Source organism: Amia ocellicauda, chromosome 11 (genome assembly GCF_036373705.1).
Source record: "Amia ocellicauda isolate fAmiCal2 chromosome 11, fAmiCal2.hap1, whole genome shotgun sequence".
NCBI classification, from domain to species: Eukaryota; Metazoa; Chordata; class Actinopteri; order Amiiformes; family Amiidae; genus Amia; species Amia ocellicauda.
In genome coordinates this window covers 36,524,633-36,548,678 of record NC_089860.1, presented here as the reverse complement: position 1 = coordinate 36,548,678, position 24,046 = coordinate 36,524,633, and the positions used below count along the sequence as shown (strand labels likewise).

At 49.6% G+C, this 24,046-nt stretch overlaps 1 protein-coding gene across 5 annotated transcripts in view; it reads left to right on the top strand.

The window, feature by feature from the left end:
• Positions 1–3,433: 3,433 nt before the first annotated feature.
• ptprub (protein tyrosine phosphatase receptor type Ub) overlaps positions 3,434–24,046 on the top strand; it is a 185,095-nt gene continuing 164,482 nt past the window's right edge. For 3 of the 5 annotated variants that reach the window (XM_066717713.1, XM_066717712.1, XM_066717714.1), the window contains exon 1: positions 3,435–3,645. In XM_066717713.1, coding sequence (XP_066573810.1) covers positions 3,576–3,645 — 70 coding nt within the window. In that variant the 5' untranslated portion in view covers positions 3,435–3,575. Of the gene's footprint in view, positions 3,646–24,046 lie in introns of all 5 variants that reach the window. The other 2 variants (XM_066717710.1, XM_066717709.1) reach the window with 1 other exon arrangement.

Below are 24,046 nucleotides of genomic sequence, written 5' to 3'. Positions count from 1 at the left end.
CTGGCGCGTCCACAGAGCCGCAGCTGCTGATAACTGCCCTGCCTGCCAGTCGGGGTTGGTTGGAGATGCGGAAGCATGTGCCACCGGTGCTCAGAAGAGCAGGTTTCAGTTCCCAGCGCGGCCTGGGGCCTCTGCCAGCACCGCAGCGTCACGCCACGCTTGAGTCATCTTGACAGAAACCGCAAAAGAGCGGCAGTGTGAGGAATGATCTGAAATCGCACACTAATGCAGATGCCATAAACATCTGCTTCAGCACCCACTCCCGAGATCACATCTGCACTCAGCAGGGCCGGTGCCCGGTGTCTGTGTTATTGTGCGTCATTTTCTGACCAGCTCAGGGAGGTTTAGTGTAGCTCTCATGGCCAAACAGTAGAAATGACCATTGTAATTGAGTTCAATTGCCCCAGATCACCCTGCTTCCTGACTCAGCACTGGGACAATGCAGGAGTGCTGAGATTCGGCAGCTGTGTTGAGGAATTAAAGCCCGGCCTCATTTAAAAGACTTGCGGGAGAGAGAGCCTGTCCGTGTGAATAATAGAAACCTGATTGAAAAAGAAGACCCCACCTGGGAACCAGTATTTCCCCCTCCAGATAAGAGAGACGGCTGGATGAGAAAACACCTCCATGTCCTCTGTCTCAGTTTGAGGCTGCGATTCAAAATGACCACAAAATAAGCAGTGAAATATAACCGGGCTGCTGCAGGTCTTACCGACAGTTCGTGTTCACGGCGGCTAGAGGGCGCTGTCCCCGCACTGATGCGCCGAGAGGCTCAGGCTGGACCGGCGATCGGGCCCAGTGTCGCCGCTAATAACACCTGCTTAGAAAGACGCGTCTTAAACAGCGCCGGCACTGCCGTCTGCAATTTCCAAACCCCAACCGTGTGAAAGCGAGAATTAAAATGTCGAAATGCGACTGACTTTAATACAAACACTAATCTGTGCTCTTTAATTCAGTCTCTTCACTGATATGTTCTGTAAAAGAAGTTGGTATTTAGGCTATTGACTTTCCGTCATATTTTGGGAGCTGGTGAAAGCTTTTGTCCATGAATAAATAAAATGTATAACTATAAACTATAATGCTGATCTCTTTCTTTCACTCATACACACATATATTTAAATAGCGTTAATTATAATGTTATTTGAAATGTCTGGGGGCTTTCTTAGACCATTGGATGATTGTTTCATGGTGTAACTGTGGGGTGGATGTGGGCAAAGGCAATTGTTTTATTCATATCTCGAAGGAGGATTTCATTATTTCATTATCAACTTGTTTAGATTATACTAATTCACGAGTCACGCAGATCTATTCCGTGGTCAGCGCCGTGTGCAAGACAGCCGGACAGGGCCGACCCCCGACCTGGGCTGTTTCTGCGCTAACTGCAGGTTTTCATTGAGGACCAACAGCCAGGCCACTGGACAGACACGGGAACCTACAGGAACCTACAGGAGGCCCAGTCCAGGCCCAGCACTTCACCCCGTCTGTCTCGTCCACACTTCAGAGAACAGACCTCAGGCCCGACAGAGACGGATGATTTGCTGTGCTGTGGAGTGGACATGTTTCATCCGCACACGGGCAGTGCCGGCACCGGCGTTCAGTTCGACAGTATGAACCACTTTAAAGTGCGGCTTAAACAGCAGTTAGAAAAGCGCGCGATCGGCGCACAAAGCAGCAGAGCAAGTTACCCGACAGCGCTGTGCCCACAGCCTACTGTGTGCCCCTCCTGCGCCCAGGGTCGTGCTCTGCTTTACCACCCCCGGAGGTTCGACTGGCTTCGACAGCAGTGGGAGAAACACTGAGCCCCCACGCCGCTGTGTCACCCCTGTGTCACCCCTGTGTCACCCCTGTGAGCTGCGCTGTGTCACCCCTGTGTCACCCCTGTGAGCTGCGCTGTGTCACCCGTGTCACCCCTGTGTCACCCCTGTGAGCTGCGCTGTGTCACCCCTGTGTCACCCCTGTAAGCTGCGCTGTGTCACCCCTGTGTCACCCCTGTGTCACTCCTGTGTCACCCCTGTGAGCTGCGCTGTGTCACTCCTGTGTCACCCCTGTGTCACTCCTGTGTCACCCCTGTGTCACCCCTGTGTCACTCCTGTGTCACCCCTGTGTCACCCCTGTAAGCTGCGCTGTGTCACCCCTGTGTCACTCCTGTGTCACCCCTGTGAGCTGCGCTGTGTCACTCCTGTGTCACCCCTGTGTCACTCCTGTGTCACCCCTGTGTCACCCCTGTGTCACTCCTGTGTCACCCCTGTGTCACCCCTGTAAGCTGCGCTGTGTCACCCCTGTGTCACCCCTGTGAGCTGCGCTGTGTCACCCCTGTGTCACTCCTGTGTCACCCCTGTGTCACCCCTGTGAGCTGCGCTGTGTCACCCCTGTGTCACTCCTGTGTCACCCCTGTGAGCTGCGCTGTGGACAGCTGTGCACCGAGGCGCCCTGAGCATCACACAGTGCAGCGGCGCAGGCGCAGTGCTCGGACCCGGGCAGCAGGTGGCGTCAGAAACAGCCCTGGAGGGCGACAGGGATTCATGATATTATTACATACATGCCTCTGCCTCAGACACAGAGAGCAGCGCACCGCTCTGGTGGTTTCTGCAGTGTAGACCCCACTGGGGCGTCCACACCGCACCGCGTCTGCGGGACACAAACACCGACTGAGCTTCTGTCCCCGCTGTCCCTGCTGTTCCCGCTGTCCTTGCTGTCCCCGCTGTCCCTGCTGTCCCCGCTGTCCCCGCTGTCCCTGCTGTCCCCGCTGTCCCCACTGTCCTCGCTGTCCTTGCTGTCCCCGCTGTCCTTGCTGTCCCTGCTGTCCTTGCTGTCCCCACTGTCCCTGCTGTCCCCGCTGTCCTTGCTGTCCCCGCTGTCCCCGCTGTCCCCGCTGTCCTCGCTGTCCTTGCTGTCCCCGCTGTCCCCACTGTCCCCGCTGTCCCTGCTGTCCCCGCTGTCCCCGCTGTCCTTGCTGTCCCTGCTGTCCCCGCTGTCCCCACTGTCCCCGCTGTCCTTGCTGTCCCTGCTGTCCCTGCTGTTCCCGCTGTCCTTGCTGTCCCCGCTTCTCATGATGCCAGTGCGCACGGTGTTCCTCCAGGCGGAGACAGCGACCCCGGTGTGAAGAGCAGGTTTAAATGCGCAGCGCTGCTGTCTGCACATCCCTGGCGCGCAGTTTAGCGACCGCTGATTGCGCTGATTGCGCTGATTGCGCTGCTATAAACTCATTGGCGCAGAGCAGCAGGGAGACAATGACAGTGAAACAGCCGACCGCGGCGTCTGCGTGCGGGAACTTCTCTCCCCAAACTTGGACACGACCAGCAGGGGGCGTCCTGCACTCGTCTTCTGACCGGCTTCCTCGTTCTGCACTGGGAGAGAGAGAGAGAGAGAGAGAGAGAGAGAGAGAGAGAGAGAGAGAGAGAGAGAGAGAGAGAGAGAGAGAGAGAGACACAAATCCTCCCAGTTCGGAGGGCTGGCGGTGACGTCAGCCCCCAGCCGCCCAGCGCGCCGAGTCTCCGCTGCGGCTCCGAGTCGCTGAGTCTCCGGCGCCGGGATTGATTGCGCACACGGACCGGACCAAACTGGACTAAAACGGGACCATGAACGCCAGGGCTCTGCTGCTCATGCTGGCCGTGCACATCTACGCCGATGGCTCGGAGACGCCGACAGGTAAGGCCGGGGGTCTGGACGACGGTGGGCTCGAAGTTACCGAAGTTGTGCGGCGCTCGGAGCGGACGGCGCGGAGACGGGCTCTCTCTCCCGGGGGTGTGCGCGTCGCTGCCCGGCGCTGCGGAGAGGAGCCCCGGAGCCCCGGAGCCCCGTCCGCTCTCCCCCGACACGAATAAACTTTTTTGCGGTCGCACGGCTGGGGGCGGCGGTCCGTGCGGCTCCGGTCCGGGCGTTTCGTTTCTCACGACTTTGGACTTTGCGGAGCGACTGCGAGGTGTCCGTCCGCAGACACAGAGCGCCGAGCTGCGCGTCCGGCAGCGGGTTGATAGCGCAGCGCTGGCCGGTCCTCGGTGCGGTCCTCGGCCGGTCCTCGGTGCGGTCCTCCGGCCGGTCCGGGCTGGACATCTGCGCTGCTGAAGGATGCCTCCTCTCTGCTGCCAGCTGCGCCCGGAGCCCGGCGGGCCGGAGAGCTGCGTCTGCGGGCTCAAGTCACAAAGTTTCGCGGGGTCGGAGGATGTGATGCTCATCAGTCAGAAGTTGCTTTGTGTTTCACTCCGACGCTTTCAAATCATTTCGCAGACAAATGATGCCCCGCATCGTGTGTAGATATTTCAGTTTGTTTTACGTAGGCTAGGTCTTTATGTGCCTGTGTGTCAATATAAACACAAACATATATACACGAGGTATGTATGTATGTATGTATGTATGTATGTATGTATGCTATATATAAACACCAATGTGGACGCTTCAGATTTTCAGGCTGTGTGCAATGTGTGTGTATATGTATGTATCTATGTATGTGTGTGTGTATATATCTATCTTTATATATATCTTTATATATATCCTGTAATGCCAAAATTGTTACATTTAGACTTTGTTGACTATTAATATCACACTAAATATATTATTACTCCTCTAGTATAATTATTTATCTCTAGCTGGTCGGTATCAGAGTATTAAGTGTCACTGAACCCCAACACTGTACGTGTGAACATATAGACCTGTCAGACAGGCAGGTAACATGCACCAACACGGGTGTGTGCGTCAGTGTGTGTCCCTGTGTGTCAGTGTGTGCGCCAGTGTGTCAATGTGTGTCCCTGTGTGTCAATGTGTGTGTGTAAGTGTGTGTCCCTGTGTGTCAATGTGTGTCAGTGTGTGTGCCAGTGTGTCAATGTGTGTCCCTGTGTGTCAGTGTGTGTGTGTGTAAGTGTGTGTCCCTGTGTGTCAATGTGTGTCAGTGTGTGTGCCAGTGTGTCAATGTGTGTCCCTGTGTGTCAGTGTGTGTGTGTGTAAGTGTGTGTCCCTGTGTGTCAATGTGTGTCAGTGTGTGTGCCAGTGTGTCAATGTGTGTCCCTGTGTGTCAGTGTGTGTGTGTGTAAGTGTGTGTCCCTGTGTGTCAATGTGTGTCAGTGTGTGTGCCAGTGTGTCAATGTGTGTCCCTGTGTGTCAGTGTGTGTGTGTGTAAGTGTGTGTCCCTGTGTGTCAATGTGTGTCAGGGTGTGCGCCAGTGTGTGTGTGTAAGTGTGTGTCCCTGTGTGTCAGTGTGTGCGCCAGTGTGTGTAAGTGTGTGTGTGTCAGTGTGTGCGCCAGTGTGTGTGTGTGTGTGTCCCTGTGTGTCCCTGTGTGTGTGTGAGTGTCAGTGTGTGTGTCCCTGTGTGTCAGTGTGTCCCTGTGTGTGTGAGTGTCTGTGTGTGTGTGTGTGTGTGAGTGTCACTGTGTCACTGTGTGTGTGTGAGTGTCAGTGTGTCCGTGTGTGTCCCTGTGTGGCTGATGGCACATATAGGGAATAATAACAGGATTAACGGGCAGCTGCTGATGATGTGAACTCATGTTATTAGTGTGAGGGTGATGGGCGATTAAAGTGGACCTGGTTTATTGCGGTTATTTCAGAGGCAGAGATCGTCCATGTCCCTCACCCTCGTGTCTACAGAGACTCGGTTCCGGGGCTTTATGTGCCCTAAATAGAGCTGAATTACTGAACACTGGTGAGCAATTAATGTCTTGCTCCAAAATGACTTCCACTGATGTCAATCTTTAAAACTGGAGCCGTCCACCCCAAATCCAGGTCCCTGTCTGGCACACTGCAGGACTGCGCCGCCGCACAATAGATGAATGTAAGCAGAAGCTCCGCGACGGACGGACGGGCTGATCTCGGTGGAGATGTTGTACATGTTGCTGGCAGACTGGCGGCTGAAACCCTGTGGATATAAAATGTAATTGTGTGGTATAACAGGCACCTGACAAGCTGGCTGTACCTCATGCTGAAATGAAACCCAAGCACACGCACGGTGTTTGTGTAAAATGACTCCGCGCACGGTTTCTCAGACCTCGGTTAGCGCTGGTGTTGCACTGCTCTCCCTACAATCACACTGCGCTAATGTGAAACCAGCGCTATTTGTGCATAGCATGCAGTTCACACTTCACCGTGGGAGTCGTGTGCGTCATTTGCGCAGTTTGCGCTGCAGACAGACCTGTCCCTCGCTGGTCCAGCGCACTGCTGTCTCATTATTGCCGCATATATAGCGCCTTGTCCTGCAAATCCCAGAGCCCTCCTCGTCCGCCTGGCTTTTGTCCATTTAATCCTGTGTGCTTGTGGACGGGGGCCGTAGCGCAAGGTTTGTTCTCGGGGCAGGAAAAGCAGACTCGCCGGGACTGAACGGGACACATTGCTTAGCGACGCGAGAGCCGCAGGCTGACCGTCCGGGAGAGCGCGCAGGAGGAAGTGTAACCATATTGATGCCAGTATTAGTGTCATGAGTAGGTGTCGCAAACAGCAGAGTCGTGTTGCTACTCGCAGACTGCAAACTGGCGCAGGTTCAGTTCCCCCCCTCTGGTTATTCTCCGACAATAACTGACATTATTTCTAAAGAACACCTGACACCAGCAAATGGCACCCAGTGTCACTCAATGCATGATGACTGTGTCGTGATTCAGCAGCAGCTTGAGAAGCCCTGAAGGGTCCCATCACCAGGGGTCTTTTATTCCCTTTGCAGTTTATGGCACACTTTCAAATATTTGCAACAGCCACATGCCACCTAAGTATAGGATTAGAAATGGGCAGCAGCAGGTTGCAGAAACGGGAGACTTGTGTTATTGCAGCCGGGGGTGCAGGGCATTGAAACACTTCTGTAGATATTTGTTAGTTACACTTGCTGAAAGTAAATATAACAGACATAACAAACACACGTGTGCAAACTCCTGTGATTCTCACAGACCCAACAGAGACAGTGCTATGATTACCCAGAAGACAAGGTGACACATGTATGCTAGCAAACAAAAATCTCACCCTGATCCCTGAATAGAGTTTTAATATGTTAATGGCAACACATGTGGAATGTCATTAGCGTCTCCCATCTCCTGCTGCTTCCATACCTTCGCAGCGCCACGGGGATTACAGGAGGCTGGAGAGGATTTAAATGTAGATTATGGAAATTGCAGAGAGCAGTCAGATCTCCGCGGTGGCATGTGCCCATTATCCTGACTGGAGTGCTTCCGAGACGGGCATCTCATCAGACGTCACACGCGCCCAGATCCAGGTGTGGCATGTTTAGGTGCAAACGGGGCTGGAGAAAGCACTTTGAGTAATGCGCCTCCTATCGTGTGAATCTGGCGCTCTAGGTCTAAATATACATCTGTGACATTAAAATCAAGATGAATCATAGGATTTGCAAAATAATTAAAAGCCTTCCAAGATCATTAAAAATCTCAAATGAAATGCTGGGGCTGCATGAAACAGCCTGATTATTCCGAGGAAGGGGTTAGAATGGCGCTAATTGGGGTGATTGAGATCCTCCGAATAGGAGAGCAGCTGTGGGAATGTGTATCAATTTACACACGGTGGGAAGAAACTGCACAACTGCGATCCACCTGCCAATAGCAGACAACTGGTTTTATCTGCCGTCTGCAGGCACGGCCACTCGGCTTCACAATTTGGGGAATGCGACGTCCACCACACAGGCCGAAATTATGATTACATTTAGGGTCTGACTTTTAGGGACAGTGACTGCCCTCGTCTCCGGAATATTTGTGTTGTTTGGAAGGTGAGGACTGTGTCTTGCAGTTTGTGTCATGGGTTGAGCTGTACTCTTCTCCTGCCAGAGGAGGCCGACGCGTCCCCGTTGCTCGATCTTCTCTGATCGGATGGAGATTCAAACCACCACCACATGAGTGACATTCACAGAGAATGCCAGGGAGGGGCGCTAATTGAATCTGGGAGCTGCCATATGCAGGCTTTCTCATTTCACTGCACTCCGCCCGCCCGGCTGTGTGTGTCCAACCTGCTGGGATGCCTCTGTGGTGAAAGATATTACTGACATGGGGGGTGGACTTGATATTGAAAACAATACCAGGACTGAAACTCAACCTGCGTGTCCTTGGTTTGTTGGGAGAGATTTTCTATTTCACCTTATTTTGGTTAAAATATTGTTTCAATAAGAATATTGGCATTTATTCTTCTCCATAGAGCAGAGTTCTTCAAAGCCAGGCCTCTGAGGTTTTATCTGACAGGTTCTGTAGCTCGCTCTCAATCACCACCTGCTCTAGACCTGGGAGAGGGCTTCATTCGATCGATTTGGGCCTACATTTGGAAGAATTGTACTAATTGAAAAGTGAGTTCAGTTGCCTTATTAGCAGCGCAGGTGGAGTGAAACCCCGTGAGAACCAGATGTGAAGAGCTGTTCTGTGAAGGGTTGGATGAAAGGTTTGGAGAAATCAATTTGCTGGTGGATGTGTGGACTTCTCCGGCTGTTCGCAGTCATCAGCATCTATTGGATCTCGCATGGTTTCAGCCCCCCCCCCCACTTGCGGCATTGAGGGAGTCCTGGATTTCTCCTTAATTAAAAGATATAAGCTGTTGTTAAGACGCACACAAGCCGAGGCATCAGACTAAATCTTCTTGGCATAATATGACAGAAAACCGTGTTTTGACATAGGTAATGCATGTTCTCTATCTCTGTAAGGCATCAGCTGGGGCTTTGTTGTGCCACAACCGTCTGATTTTTCCATTCCCCCTCATCGTAAAGCTCTCATCCTGGTCTACACCTCCTCTCACAGACACTCGTCTCGTCACGCGGGCCGCGCTGTGTGGAGTTGATTGCTGTTGCTTTAGCCGCCTTTTGATTCCGAAGTCATTCTCTCTCTGGTCGTCTGTGTGTGCGTCGGCTGACCTCTAGATTTGTTCAAATTCTTGCTTTTATTTAAAAGTGCACCCTTTACAATCGTCTGATTCATCTTTGCTTGTTTTTATTTCGTAAGGAAATGTAGTGTTCTCTCTGGGGAGTGCCTGAGAGCCAGGGAGAAAAGACGGCAGAGGACGGGACTTGGGCTAAATCTGGAGACACTGTGGGGTCCCTGGCCTGGTGGTTGAGACTGTGGAGATTTAAAAAGGAAAATAACTTAGTTCCCAGTGTGAACAGCTAGACCCAAAACCTGCCTCTCTCTGCCTTTGCTAAGGCAATACGTTTGTCTTTCATGCTGCTTACAGTCATTATCCTTTGAACACGATGCCCCAGTGCTGGCCTAAGTGTTTCCCACCACCTCGTCTTGTTGACATCTTGTGTGTTAGAGATGTGTGTGGCAGCCGTGACTAAGGTAAACTTCAACATAGTTTGAGATGCTCATACAATCCAGAAAATGTCACCCAAACCAAATGTAACTTCATATAAAAATGATCAATAGTCCAGCAAATGAATCCCAAACACGTGAAAGAGTCCAACAGTTTCTCTCCGAGCAAGCCCTGTCTCTGCTCCTGCCCCGTGTTGGGACACTGCGCCGCTCTGGAAGGATTTGAACCCGTTTTCCAGCGGCGCTGTCCTGGACCCTGTGGCACCTGCTCCGTCCTGCTCTCTCCATCGCCGGGGCGCTGTGTGTCATTGCAGCAGGACAGCGGTCCCGTCTCTCCCCCGGATCCTGGCGGATTAGTCTCGGACGCTGGGAAGTCAGTTAATTGCTGAACAGCGAGCGTTCGTCGAGCCGTACAGTGCCGCTACATCGCCGTACAAATGTCTTTAACCCGCTGAACTAATCTAGCACAACGTGGAAGAGCGCCAGCGTCGCGGCGTATTACTGAGTGAACCGGCGCATTAAATCAAACTTATTCATGTGCTATTTTCTACATTTATATCGGTGCCAAGTGTGTGATTTATATTCCTGCGTTTGAGAACTCTTCTTTCAGCTGGGGACTGGAAATGGCCTGGGCTGCTTCCTTATGCATGATTTTTGCAGATGTTTCTGCTGTGAGGTGCTGCCCGCAGCTCCGGTGTCAGACTGCGCCCCCGTTTGCATCGCTCTTTTTCCGGGGGTTCACTCTGTACACCGTCCCTCACTGTTGCAGTGGCTGAATGAAACAGCTGCTGCCAATTTGCCCCCCGTTAGTGGTTGCGGTCGCGACGGGTGTCGAGTGAATTGTTGCAAACCTCTCGCCGGGATCCCGTCTCCGAGGCCCTTGTCAATGTTGACGGCAGAGCGACCTGCTGAGATGGCGGTTAAGTGCAGGACAGTGAAGTGAAACCGTGCTGTAACACTCAGCTGTAGTGCACCGTCATAGATACCATGGCACAGTATTTGGGATAGCCACCTGAAATTGTGGGGAAAACTGTCAAATTACCATTGCAAATATACTGTGGTAAGCTTATGTACCGCAAATAACTTCAAATGACCTTAATTGGCTCTAATTATAGGTTATGATTCTTATCATTATTGTGATTATGTAATAGTACATCCACTTAAATGTCAGACACTGTGATCTGATTTCTCCCGACAGCGTGGTGCCGGTCGGGTTCGGCCCAGTTGCTGTGAAGGAAATTTGGCTTTTGTTGCATTTTGTCAAAACCTGCTGTGGAAACCTTTCTGAGAGGAGGAGGCGTGCGGACATATGGTGCCGGCGCTGAAGGGGAATCCTGTGCCTCTGTAGCTACGACATCACAATGAGATTTAGGCTCCGTGGTTCTGGAACAACATACTGTGGGTGTTCGTCTCCTCTCTCGCTGTCTGTGGAGGCGGTGTAAAGCGGGCTGTGATTCTCGGACACAGAGCAGTCCGTGTGTGCGCTGTGTACCGAGTGCGCTGTGCGTATTCAGAGTATTGTTCAGGTTGTCGATCTGCAGGCGCCGGGAATTAATCTGTCAGTTTCTGCACAGAGCTCATGTCACCGTATAATAGAGAGGTCAATCCGCCTGCGAGGACGTGTCTGTGTCCACACTGGACCTGCCGAGGCTTTGGGACACAACTGGCCTCGTCCCTAAAACGTGAGCTCAGTTAATGCCTGTTTTTCCGACTGAGGGAAGTAAAAAGTGGGTCCGTGTCACACAAAAGGTGCAGAATGCTAACTGAAGTAAAACAAAAGCAGTCCATAGTAGGCCTAAGGATCCCGGTGCTGTTTTAGAATCGGATCAACTGACAGTGTTGTGACACGTCAACTTGTTTGAGGGACGCACAAAAAACGATGGCTTTGGTTTCATGTTCTCAGAAGAAGCAGTCTATTGCATCTGAGTGTTTATGTTGGTTAATTCATCTCTTGTTTCGTGTCTTATTACCAGTAATTGTGATTAATGGCTGCTCTTGAGTGTTGTTTGTAATGCTGACTAGCCGAAGTGTTGAGAGAACAAAATAAAATATTCTATAAAACACATCCAGGCTGAATTATGGGCGATCAGTGATCTTATGTGACACTAATTAGCTTCTCAGTGTCCACTTCCTGGCAATCAGTTTCTTTTTCTGGAAAGAAAAGATGCAATAGGAACAAATAAATAAATAAACCAGGAGAAATCTCTGCAGAAATAGCTCTGCAGAATCAAGCCTCGTTTATAATGTGTAAAAAGTGCAAATTGGCACAGCAGGAGAGTGTATTTTTATCCAGTAAGGGAACAAACCGCACAAGCAGAAGAAAGAAAGCTAAACCAAAGATAATGTTTTATTCCAGTGTAACGGAAGCAAGATTACGGTTGATCCTTGTTTGGCCGTTTCCGACAGGATTAGAGGGGCTGAGATATCGCACACAATTCGGAGCCGCAGCTACAGCAGTTATATCCGCCATAACCCTACCTATTGGGTTTATACTTTTTATTATTATTATTATTATTATTATTATTATTATTATTATTATTATTTATTTCTTGGCAGACGCCCTTATCCAAGGCGACTTACAAAATATAAATGAGCAAATACTTAAAAATATTTGCTCTTTGTGTGATCTTCCTGGTTCACAATATTTATTGATTATTCTTTTTTTTTTTTTTAGATCAAAAACTAATAAAACTGCATTTTCAATTCGGGGGAACAAATTAGTTTAACTCTGCACTCTGATGCCCGAAACCCTGTTGGTGAACATGCGTGTATTTAAGCGATACTTGCATGCCTGTCCGTGTCTCAGTCAGGGTGGACGGGGGTAGGTGTGGTTCCACAGAAACAACAGCCTCCTTACCACATCGCATCGAGACCTATAGGGTAGATAAGAGAGACAAAAACAGAAACGGTATGCGATGCCAGATCTTGTAATAAAGATCAGCTTGCAGTGTTGACAGCTTGAGGACCTGGATGGGAACCGGGCTTCCCCAGAGCCATTTTCCAACAGGATGGTGCTGCGGCATGTGGTGGAGAGATTCGTGTCTGGGACGGGTACAGATAGGAGGGCCCCCTCATGCAACGAAGCTCTTCTCCACAATCTATTGCTGGAAGTCCTGCCACACATGCGAGCTGAGATAATGTTTCTGTAAAAAAACGAAACAAGTACTAGCACACAAAGCATTCAAATTCAGCGACACGATTGTCACGGTCTTTGGGGGAGAGGTCTTCGAGATGTCCGTTGTGCAGTCTGCCAGGTTGTTGGCGTGAGAGTCGTTTGGATCCTGGGTTGCATTAGTGCCCAGCCCAGCGGTTGCACTAATTACAGACCCGGGGGTAGGGGGGCAGTGTTGCATGGCAAAGAAGCGGGGCCCTCGGCTGTCAGCCCATCTCGGCACGGTGAGATGACACTGATCATGACGGGGCTTGGCCTCCCAGGCCGCCGGTCCTCATGGCCATTGTCTCATCACAGACACTCATGTCTCACCAGGCAGGCAGCTTCTGGATCGTTTCCCGAGTCCCGCCGTCCCCCGAAAGGTTGCGGACGAGCGCCGGCAATTCAGAACCTCTTACAAGTTCGCCTAATAATGGCTTATCGATGTGGAAAACCTCGGGCAGGCGGCTGTTGAGAGATCACAGGGGACGACCTGGTAACCTGTTAGAGGGGCCCTTTCTTTTGCTTTAGCACTACATTGACCGTGACTGCGTCTCTGCCGTGTGACTGGCGTGTCATGGCCCGTGTGCCCGGTCCTGCCATGCTACCATGTTGCTGTTTGACATTCCCAATCTCCCGGGGTTTCAGAAGAGATGAGTTTTAGCTTGCATGCCAGTGTGACTCTCTCTTGATCCTATGAAACAGGATAAAATAAAAAGTTCACTTCACCAAAAAACTGCTTTACTATTCTTGTGCCACTAACGATCCCGTTCACCAAATATCTGATGCTGAAACACGAACTTATGTATAATAATGATTAATTGGAGTTACAGGGTTAAGGTTTTCTCGGTTCCTTGTTGTCGAACTCGTACCCGGCACATGTTGGTGCGAAAACCTCCGGGAGCCGGGAGCTGCTGGTTTAAATTTCAAAGCCAGGACAGATGATGCATTGAGCTGTGGTGGGCTGTCTCCGTCTCTGTCAGGGTTTGGTGTTCGTGCCTGCAATATGAATGAGGATATCGGGGAGAGATTAATACCAGATACCCCCTCGCTGGAAACAGCCCTGGAGCCGAACGCTGGCTCGGCGCCAAGCGCAGCCTCCTCCCGCCAAGCCAGCGCTTCCTGCCTCAGATCGAGATGTCAAACCCTCAGTTCCTCGGAGGACAGCGTTCTGCTTAGAGAAGCGGCTTCTGCGGGCGGGAGGCTTCGTGTTATATTCCTCTTCAGGGCCGCTCTGCTCGGTGTGTTTTTTTTTTTTATTGGGCGGCTGGCAGGTGCACATTATTGTTAGCGCTTCGGCCCCATTTATTTACTAATCAGGATGATACTGAACTTACAGTCCACCAAATCTGGAGTCACTCCCGATTGTGTGAACGTCCCAGGAGCAGTGAGGCGAGCCTTCACGGCACCGAAGGACGCTTGTCTCATCACTGTATATTCACAGCCGGGCCGGTGATTGTACACGGCCTCACACTCGAAAGGTTAAATGTCTCTGTCAGGGTTTTAAGAGAAGTGACACTTTTTAAGAATCCCTCTCTCTCTCTCTCTGTCTGTCAGCATCACTGTATGAGATCAGAAGGATTCTCATAATTAAAGTGCTCTTTCGCCTGAGATGGAGATGTGTGTGTGCGTGTGTGTGTGCTTAAAAACCTTAAGATGCTTCTACATGGATTCCATTATATCTGATCCTGTTGCCTATACGTCGTTATAGATACACAAATCAGTTTGCAAACTTGCACAATTTACTGTGTTAGTTTAGCTAATTGATTACAAGCAGAAGATGGGGAGGGGGGGGTAGGTCTGTGTCATGAGTTAGAACAGCAGTCTGCGTCTTAATTGAACCTATTGAACTGGCTTCATTCATCACTGTAAGATGCCTTATAAACCCGTCTGAGTTTAACCCTCACGCCGTCCGCTGGGGATTGTTTCTCCACGCTCGTCCTGAAGGCTACGTTCTTTACCGCAGAGAGAGCGCGAGAGTCTTCCTCGGCCTGGTTCCTACCCGTCGGAGGGAGGGGGTTGTGATCGTGTAAGGGCTGGCGTTCCTGTGTCTGTGTCTTTCCCCCCCTGCTCTCTCTGCACTGCCACCGGAGTGGAGGGAGAGAATGAAACGCAGCGGGGAGAGAGGAGCGCGGAGATAAGCAAACGAACGCTGGAGCACTCAGCCTCTGATAATGCAGAAGTAAAGGAGGACTTGTGCTTCGGCTCCGATGGTCTTATCTTTATTTTTTTAATAAATAAATACAGGCAGGTTGTGCAAAGCTGAGACACAGGGAAGAGTGAAGCGCTGCCTCTCTGGTTCTTCGCATTATAGCAAACGCATCCTTTTAATAGGCTTAAAATGTGTGATCCATATATTTAAAACCTGGCACCTTGTTGTTTGTGTATTTAATATGTAAGGGATATATTTGAGCCTGTAATTCATACGTGTATTTTTTTAGAAACACAAGACAGTGTCCAGTCGAAAGGAGCCCATTCGCCCATCGTGCTCGTTTGGTGTCCATTAATAACTAAGTGATCAAGGATCCTATCCAGTCTGTTTTTGAATGTTCCCAAATTGTCTCTTCAGCCACATCGCTGGGGAGTTTGTTCAGATTGTGACACCTCTCTGTGTGAAGAAATGCCTCCTTTAGTTGAAAATATATATATATATATTTCTACAATATATATTTTCAACATTTAAAATTAATATATGGATCACAGACAATATATAAATATCTATTTTAAATGTATGAAAATATGAGCCAATCTTGTCCTGTGAAATACGAGGCTCACACATCTCTCCCTTGTTTTAAACGGTGTTGGTGTTTCGTGTGGGTTGTCCGTGCTGCCGTCCGAGGAGAAGGTGACTTTGGAAGTTGCTGGACTTGTGGCACCTGGGGCGACAGCAGGACCCAGATTCACACAGAGCGGCTGATCCCACACACCAACAGGCCCGCGACCCGCTGCCCTGCCCAGCTTATAGGATACAGATTAGTATAAAAAAAGGAAATAAGATGGAAAATGCCAGCAGAGCGCATGCAAACGCTCTGAGACGCTCCGGTTAAGAGCCCCGGTGCCAGGGAGAGAGAAGGACTATCGATTTCTGCAAGGATCCGGCTTATCAGTCAGTGGAGGAGCCCTCTGTCCCATTATCCTCCGCGCTCTTCCTCCTCTAATCTCGCCATCGTGTCCCGATCGCAGAGGTCACCCTGAAGAGAGTGATAGAGTCACTCGGCTCACTCTTTTACTGGAGTCAGTTCAGAGCGCCACATTGCCAGGTGAGGGAGAGGGCGAGGGAGGGAGAGAGAGAGATCACAGCCTGCTGAGATGGCAGCTCCTGCCCGTGCCAGGGAACGAGTGTGTTTTCTGTGTGAGAGAGAGAGAGATAAGGCAGCTCTCAGGACTGCAGCAGAATTAAGGTTTTTAACCCTTTATTTGATCTATGCCAGCATCACGTCTGTGGCCTTTGGACTTCCTTTAAAGCGAGGGAGAATGGTCCCCTTGTATCCGGGGCAGTTTGGGTTTGCCAGTGAAATGGAAGAACCGGAATGGACTGGAGCTCTGGAAGCACTGCTTTATTTGTCACACTTGATGGTTACGTGTCACACGATGGATGAGTGTATGAATACCACAGAGAAACAGCTGGATTTCTCATTCCCTTCCTCCACAGTCTGTGCTTCATCCCATGTGGGATGGTTTAGGTCAGAGATGGAGATGGGGTTTATGGGGTTGGGGTTTATCCATGTTTGTACATCAGAGCAGTGCCTGAGAGATTCAGATGTTATTCCCCTGGTATTCACACACTCATTAATTAGACTTCTGCTGCCATTATGATAAAGTCTTAAACCTATTGAATAGAATCTCTTCTGGGTCAAGTTCTTGTGTTGTTATTTTCGTGTGGTAGATTATACAACTTCTGTGTCAGACCAGCACATTCATAACTCCCTTTTTACAGTACAGGGCTGTGCAGGCAGGGAGGAATACTTCTATTGATTTGATTGATCAATTTAGGGATTGAATGTAATGTTGAACATATTAAACATTTAATCTGTGACAGGCTAATTTCCAAACCTTAACCAACGACTGATTGAGAGTGGGGAAAATACGAACCTTTTATTATTATTATTTTTTAATTGCATCAATTCAGTCTTGGAAATTTCTCTCGGCCCTTGTATTGATCTGCGCGGCTCTGTTTCAAGCTTGGCTGAGCGTGCAGGAGACGAGGGATCAAGCCAAAGGGAGGGCTAACGTTACGTCTTCAGGCGTGGTTCACTCAGGCGGTAGTTGGTGAAAGTTAACATTAAGTGTTAACCCCCCTGGTGGGAACCTCTCATATAATTCTCTCTGTTTTCTGCAATATTTCTGGGGTGGAGACTTGTGTAGATAGTGGTTCAGTTTAACCTCGGTGAATAGGTCAAAACAAATCCTTACACATAATAAATAAATCCCAATAAAGCCTGAGATCCAATCTATCCAATCAGAAGTGACTACTTGTGTAATTAAAGGATTAAACTTTAGGCTTTCATGACGCCATGTCTATCGGTACAGTACGGGCCCGCCCAGGAAACGGGCTGTTGTCCGCTTCATTGTTGGCTGTTGGTTTTGTGTCTCAGCTGGCCCTGGGGAAAATCACAGTTGACAGCCAAGTTACATGTCTGTGTTCATACAAAGAACACGCCTCTGAAACCCGTCTCACAGAGACCTGATTCCCAAGATACAGCGGCGATGGTGACGTGGCGGCTGTTTGCCAAGACTGGGTCAAAGTCGCTGGTCTAACAATGAGCTTGGGTTTGCCCCGGAGTTGAGACGACCATCGAGACAAGGAGCCAGAAAGCTTAGACTGTCTGGGAAATGAGTGTTTATTTATGCATTTAAAAAAAAAAATTTTTTTTAGTTTTTGACGGAAATAGGGAATAAAGAAAAACAAGAACAGATTGTGATTAATCTAATAGTCTGTTCAGCTATAAAAGCAAGCGAATGGATGTTTCTGTAACGAGCACAATGAGATTAGTTCACCTCTGAGTGGGTAATTGGGAGACGGAGCTGCGGTGGGGGGGCTGCATTGTGCCTGTTGCGGGGGCTTTTGTTTCCCGGAGATCGGTCGGACTTATTAAACAGCCTGTTGTTCTGCTGCTGCAGTCGGAGGCTCTTAAGGTGCTCTTTGTGCTCAGACGAGTGTGGGATGTGTTTTGTTCTTCGTGCACTGCAGCGTGGCCCAGTCCAAGCAGGATTCGAGCTGTGAATGGCCACCTACCCCGGCCTGCCCACACCGCGGACCCCGGCCAGGACTCGGGGCAGTGGGACGTGGCTTTAGCTCGGCACACAAACATACATGTATGGTGCGTAGCCTTCAGTCTTCCCGTCTGATCTACAGGTGTTGAAAGTCTGGTGCCTGTGGGCCGGCAGACTCAGCTTCTGACGCTTTGAATTCTCAGGCTTTTGAAAATATGATCCCACCTTTGTTTATACCTGAAACAAGTGGGCAGGTTGTTGGTTTAATTGTGTAAGTCTTCCTTCAGGGGGCAGGCCTTTAAAACTTCCCTTTTGTTACAAATCTCTCTCTGTTGTGCTGTCCTGTTCAGTTACTGTACTTGTACTGTTTTTTCCTCTTCTTATTTTGCTGTCTTGTGTGACTTCCTTCTCCCAATGAAATCAAAACTCCAAACAGGATTCTGCTTTCAGTTCTTTGTTTTTAAAACCCAGACTTAAATTTCTAGAGGAAAATGAAAGTAGGTTAAGACTTGTTTGCACCCCCCCCACCCCCAGTAAGCTATATTGTATGGCTGTCACGGCAGGGCTGGTCAAGCTTTTATTAGTGAATGCTCGGACGAACGGCGTCCGCACAACAGACAACAATGCCGCGCGTGAGTCTGCTGCAGCGCTGCTTCCCAGGAGCGCCGGGCGGCGAGGGAAACAAATTAATTGGGAGGCGAGATTAGCGACGGTCCGTGCAATAGGATCAGGGGATGAGTGATGAACTTCTTAACCCGTTTGGACACCGGAGGAGGGCGTCCTTCTCTCGCCCTGTCCATTAGGCGCAGCGTCTCGCAGGGCGCGCTGGAGTTTAATTAAGAAGCCGCTCAAAGGGGATTAGGAAAGAAAGCAGGGCGATTTAAAAGAGAAATAAATAAGAGGGAAATTAAGTATCCCCGGTGGCAGGCGTTGTTGTTTTTGTAACGCAGGGAGCGAGGGAGAGGCTGATCGCTGTGAACGGGTGGACACACTGCTGATCACAGTGATTTGGGGGCTGATTCAGGATGCGCGGACTCTGGTTTGGCCACCCCAGGGGGGTCTCCTTCTCCTGCTCGATTCAGTGTCAGTGCCGTGGTTTGATTTGTTTGACTGTATGCCCTCCAGGTATTTGGTAAGTTGAACACTTCAAGGACACACAAGAAAAAATGCCCCAAAAAAGCCCCTTCAGTTAAAGCAATTTGCAGGACAGACTGAACTGAGGCCTAGGAGGGAAGAAAAAAAAAACCTTTAAGAAAAAGGAATGACGGGAGAAAAAAACGAAGCGAACCCCAATTAATCAAATTGTTAGTTCGGTATCTGAGCGCTGATCCGGGATGCAGGCCGGGAGCCCACTGAAGCCCACAGAGCTGCGAAAGTACGGACCCCCCTAGCTGAGAGGATTACAGGAGAGGGGTTTCTCTCGGGCACTGAGCTAAAACTGACTTGACCATTCTAGGTCGCCGACTCCCACCGCAGTCTGGGATAATTCAGGAACGACTTCTAGCTCGTCCTTGCGTTCGAACAAAGGGGATCGGGGATCTTGGGATGCTTGGAAGCCGGCCAACCTTTGCTCAGCGGGCCGCTTTAAAAAAAGAAGGAAAGAAAGTTTAACAGAAATGGCTCAAGTGTGGTCTGCGAGGAGCCCCTTATACAGGCTCACGAAGCTGCCGGACAGGTTATATTAAAGCCTAATGTTTGTAATGTTTGTGTGCTCAGAGTTGGGGGGGGTCATGTGTTTGTGTTGTTTGCAATCTGGGTTCGGCACGGTTCCTCATAATACTTGGAGGCCGGACGGGTCACCCCCTGACTCGTCCAGATGTTGACGCGAGTCTGGGGCAGCCCGGGGCGAACGAGGGTGTCCGCAAAGCCGTGTGTAGCCGGTTCAGACGGTGTGCCGCGGTTATCTTTGTCCGTATTAAAGAAGAAACCGAATCCTTGTGAGCAAATCAAGTTCTACAGGGAACTACTCAATCATTTCTTTATGATCTTGTCTCTCCTCTCACTCAGTAGAAGACAAGGTGGGGGGGGCACGAGTCTCAGAGCATCAGACTCCCCGGCAGCTTAGGTTGTCCTTTATGAAGGTGGAATTAACTTCGGCCGCGAGAGCGTTTCCAGTCCGTCGGCGGGGGGCTTTACTCAGAGTTTTCTTCGCGCCGCAGTCTGGAGGCAAGAGGCGCTCGGTGAAAGAGACCGGCGGGGCCGGGGATTATTCCGGCCCAGTGGGCCAGAGTGAGGCAGGGCGGCACTGAAGGATTTAAAATCGCGGCGGGGAGCGCATGCTGATGGATAGAGCAGAACCGTGTCTCCTCATTATCACAGACAACAGAGAAGGAGCAGATCTGGGGCGAGGAGATGCTGGAAGCCCCTCGCAGAAACGCACACGGAGGGCTCTGACTCTGACAGAACAGCGCGGCACATTCCCGATTAGTGAGCACTCGCCGATGGAGCAAACGGTTGAAGGTTTTGCCAAAATGCTCTATTGTATCTTCACCTGTTTGAGCCACATGGCACCGAGGGAGACTGGAGGCTCTCTGTGTTTTAGATCGTGTGTGGCTTTATCCCCTGACTGAGACCTCCCATGGTGGAAGACGAGAACATATGATTTTCCACACACACACACACACAGAAATATGTTGTCCCTGGATGGCACACATTTTCAGGAGTGTGTGTGAAGAACAGTTTCAAAATGGTGAAAAATTCCAAAACACAAACCCGATGCAACACAATGAGGTTAAACCCTGACTGGTTAATTAGTCTTAACGAGTGTCCTCTCACACGGAGAGGCTTCTCCAACGCACACGTGTTCCTGCAGCTGGTAACCATAGCAATGTAGCCGTGTTGCCTGGCCGGGCATCACGGCGCTTCGCTGGGGTCTGAAACCCGGTTCCTGGAGAGTCTGGTCACAGACAGGACTTCTAAAACACGGTGCGCTGTGGTTAATTCATGGTGGAGTGAAGTAAACTATTAAAGCAAACCAAACATACATCTGTTACATTTACCAGGGTAGACGTGCAGAAGACTCTTAACCCTTGCCTGCCCACTGCTTTGCATCGGAGTGTGAGTCTCATATCTAGCAGGTTACCAATAGCTTGGGCACCGTGGGGGAGGTTAGCACTGCCACACCTGGGAGGGAAGCTCTGGCAGCTTCCTGGAGCAAACAAGCCCCTAATCCTCAGGCTGATTGATCTTCCCTTAATGAGAGGCTGCGAAGATCTGTCTTTCCCCTCCCCTGTAATTAACACTGGAGAGAGCTGGGTTTTCCCCGGTTTAACTCGCTCCCTGCATCCCGGCGTGGGGGGGCGGTCCGTATGGCTCAACGCACTTAAAAGCAGAACCCAACAAGAGGGAGAAAAATATAATGGTTAATTACCTCTCAAGTTTTTAATTAAAGTGCGGATGAGAGGTGAGAGATGTGCTTAAGGATACATTTTAAGGACGGGGCCACAGTCGGGCGTGTGGTTAGAGAATGAATACGAAACGGTGGCACCGCGCCGTGGAATGCAGGGAGCAGCAAAACACCAGGGATTGTGTGTGTGATCGTGAGACTGGCACACAACTTGCGAGCAGGGCGCTGGTGACCGAGGGCAGTGTGTTGCCATGTGCGCTGTCTGCTGTAAAAGCCCGACAGGCCGAGACACCTCTGTGCCAACGGCAAACAATGATCCCGGTGACGTGACGGCAGGGTATTATCGTTGCAGATCATTGTTTGTTGTTTTTGTGTTTCTTTCTCTGATTGCTAAGATACTGTAATAAACCCACAGGCCGTGCTGACGAGATGGCTGGCCGACACTCGCACTGGCCTGATTGTGTGTGTGATTTGTCACGGTGCCCGAGTCCGTGGTGCGGATTGTGATTTCTGCTGAGCCGGTGGGACGCTTTTAGGTGGCCGTGTCAGACGCCTGAAGGACCTTTTGAAAAAATGATACCTGGCTGATTAGTTTGAGATCAAAGGCCTGAGAGAAAGTGCTCAGGTGGAACAGATTGAATAGATTTTTTGATGAAAAGTATTTGTTTCCTTCATGTTCTCGAAACAGTATTGTTTTCTTCATTCATTCATCCATTCATTCTTTTTAATTTTTTTGGTGTGCTTTGTTTTTCAAGTTATTCATGATCAAGGAGATACTTTAGGCTCACACTGGTTTGATACCCAGCTGGGACGCTTGCTGGCTTTCACAAGACTTCATCATTTGGCTGATTGAGTGCCTTCATGCATGAGAGAGGCGTTATCAGTATTGAAAGGTCCGTTTGTGTGCTGTGCTGGGTCCCTAAGATGCAAATGCTCAACCACTGTCTTCCATATGACCAGAATGGTACTGGTGCAACAAGGGACACTTTTATTGATCTTTTAAGATTGAAATGAAACAACGCACACATGAGAGCGTTCCGGCACCAATTGTGCCCTTAATTAACTGAGGGGACAATGTTACCTGTGTTTATGAGCTAATAAAACGCAAATCCAATTGCCCACTCTGTCTGCTCACGCTCCGAGCTGCGCAGGTGAGACACGGATGTAAACGAGCACCGAAAATAGTCACCGGCTCCCCGAGCCGCAGAGACGCTGGTATTAGTGTTGTCTGAAATATCTGATGTGACTATTGAGGATTGAACTGGTGTGGGTTTTATGAATCACTTCAGGAAATGAAGATGCCGGTCTTCTTCGGTATCTCCACTCAGAGCGAGAACAACAGATGTATGAAAAACAACAACAGTAAAGCTGGTTTTGAGACCTTTGTCTAAACAGATGAAATTAGATGCTTTTATCACCGGTACAAGTGGAGGATGCAGGGCTCTTATTAAAACCCATATTATTCATTACTTTGGGTATGTTCAGTGGAGAGAGATTGCTGTTTTCCTTTATTTCTCGCGCCGAGGCCCGACTATCTTCATATCCAGGTTCAATTAAAAAGAGAAAATCAGACTGCCGGCGCACCCAATTTTCTTGGCTCCTAATCTCTTCATTTCTATCCACTGGCCGTCACTATCTCTCTCCTCGTCACTCAGCTGGAACTGCGAGTGAATATTGCATCCCCCCCCCGTCTCCTAACTCCCTGCCCCGGCCCACAATGCATCCCTCCAGATCTCTGTGCTCTCGTGTCTCGCCCTCTTGGCTCATCCCACAAACCTTTGCTCGCACATACAGATTGCCCGATTGCCAATTACCCTATTGCCCTGTAGCAGTGGCACAGCGTCTGTCTGCAGCAAGACTCCTCAGCACCCGTTTCATGTGACTTTCACTCCAAAGCCCCCATTTCCTGGCCTCACACTGTTTGTCAGGGAGAGATAGTGGCTCCTGACATGAAACTTCATGTTGGCCAAAAGGCGCTTCCCGGCAAACACCGTTAGAGTTGGCAGGGTAATGCGAGGTTGTAATTTGGTCGTTCTTTTGTTTAGACGACAAAGACTTGAGAAAAAAGCTGTAGAAATGTTTCTCTAAGTACAGTTAATGCTCTGTGGCATATCAGAGAGTGTGTACATTGTATAGGCCCATCTCTGGACCGTGAATCTATTCTGCACACATACAGTATATTCCTGCTTTTTCATTTCGTTTACATGATCTTTTCATTCAGTGTACTTTAGTGTCTGTGAATGTTTTCGTGTGGAATGCAGTTACGTAAATATAATTTGCAAACTTTATTGTACAGATTTGTGTGGCCATATCATTGTTTTGTTCTGAAGTCCCTTTATTACTGCATCGCCGCCGTGTTATTTGATTAGCTGGGTTTTAATTCTGTTAAGGCAGAGTGGCGGCACAACCGGGCATTCGGGGGCTCTGGAGACGGGCGTGAATTAAAATGAATGTCAAGTCGGAAAAGTAATGTTTCAGCCAATGCAGTTCATTCAGTTTGTATCCATTTCAATCAATCAAATCGTGTAGACAGCGTAGCAAAAGGATAAAAACACAGGGAAGCGTACCGTTCAGGGGCTTAAATCCATTTACTCCACATACAACATCCCCAGATATCCACGGGGAAGACAACGCATCAGAGTTAGGAAGTACACCAGGCCAAAAGTGCAGTCAGTGTTGAATAGTCATCCATCCTTTTTGTTTGGAGTGAAAGTGAAGTCAAGCAAAATACGAAAATGCCAAAATATCAATATATTCAATGGTTTTGCAATGGAAAACGAAAGCAACACTAGTGGTATGAACACAGGTGACCCTTACCCATCTTATGGTCATGGTCAGGTCAGATTATGATTGCTAAAAATCCCCCAAACATATTAGCATTGGAATACAGAAGCCCAGTGGATGGTTTCTTGCTATGTACGGTTCCAGCAATGCAGCCAACCGTTGGTCTTCAGCCCTCGCCCTGGAGTACCCTGGTGTCTTCAGGTTTCTACTCCAGCCGAGTTCTCAATTACTTAATTGGAAACTTAATTAAGCTGTAATTGCTTAATTGCTGCCAGCTGTTAGAGACTGGCACCAGTTCAGTTAAGGATTTAATGCAGTAACTGAAAGCTTGGTGCAATCCAACT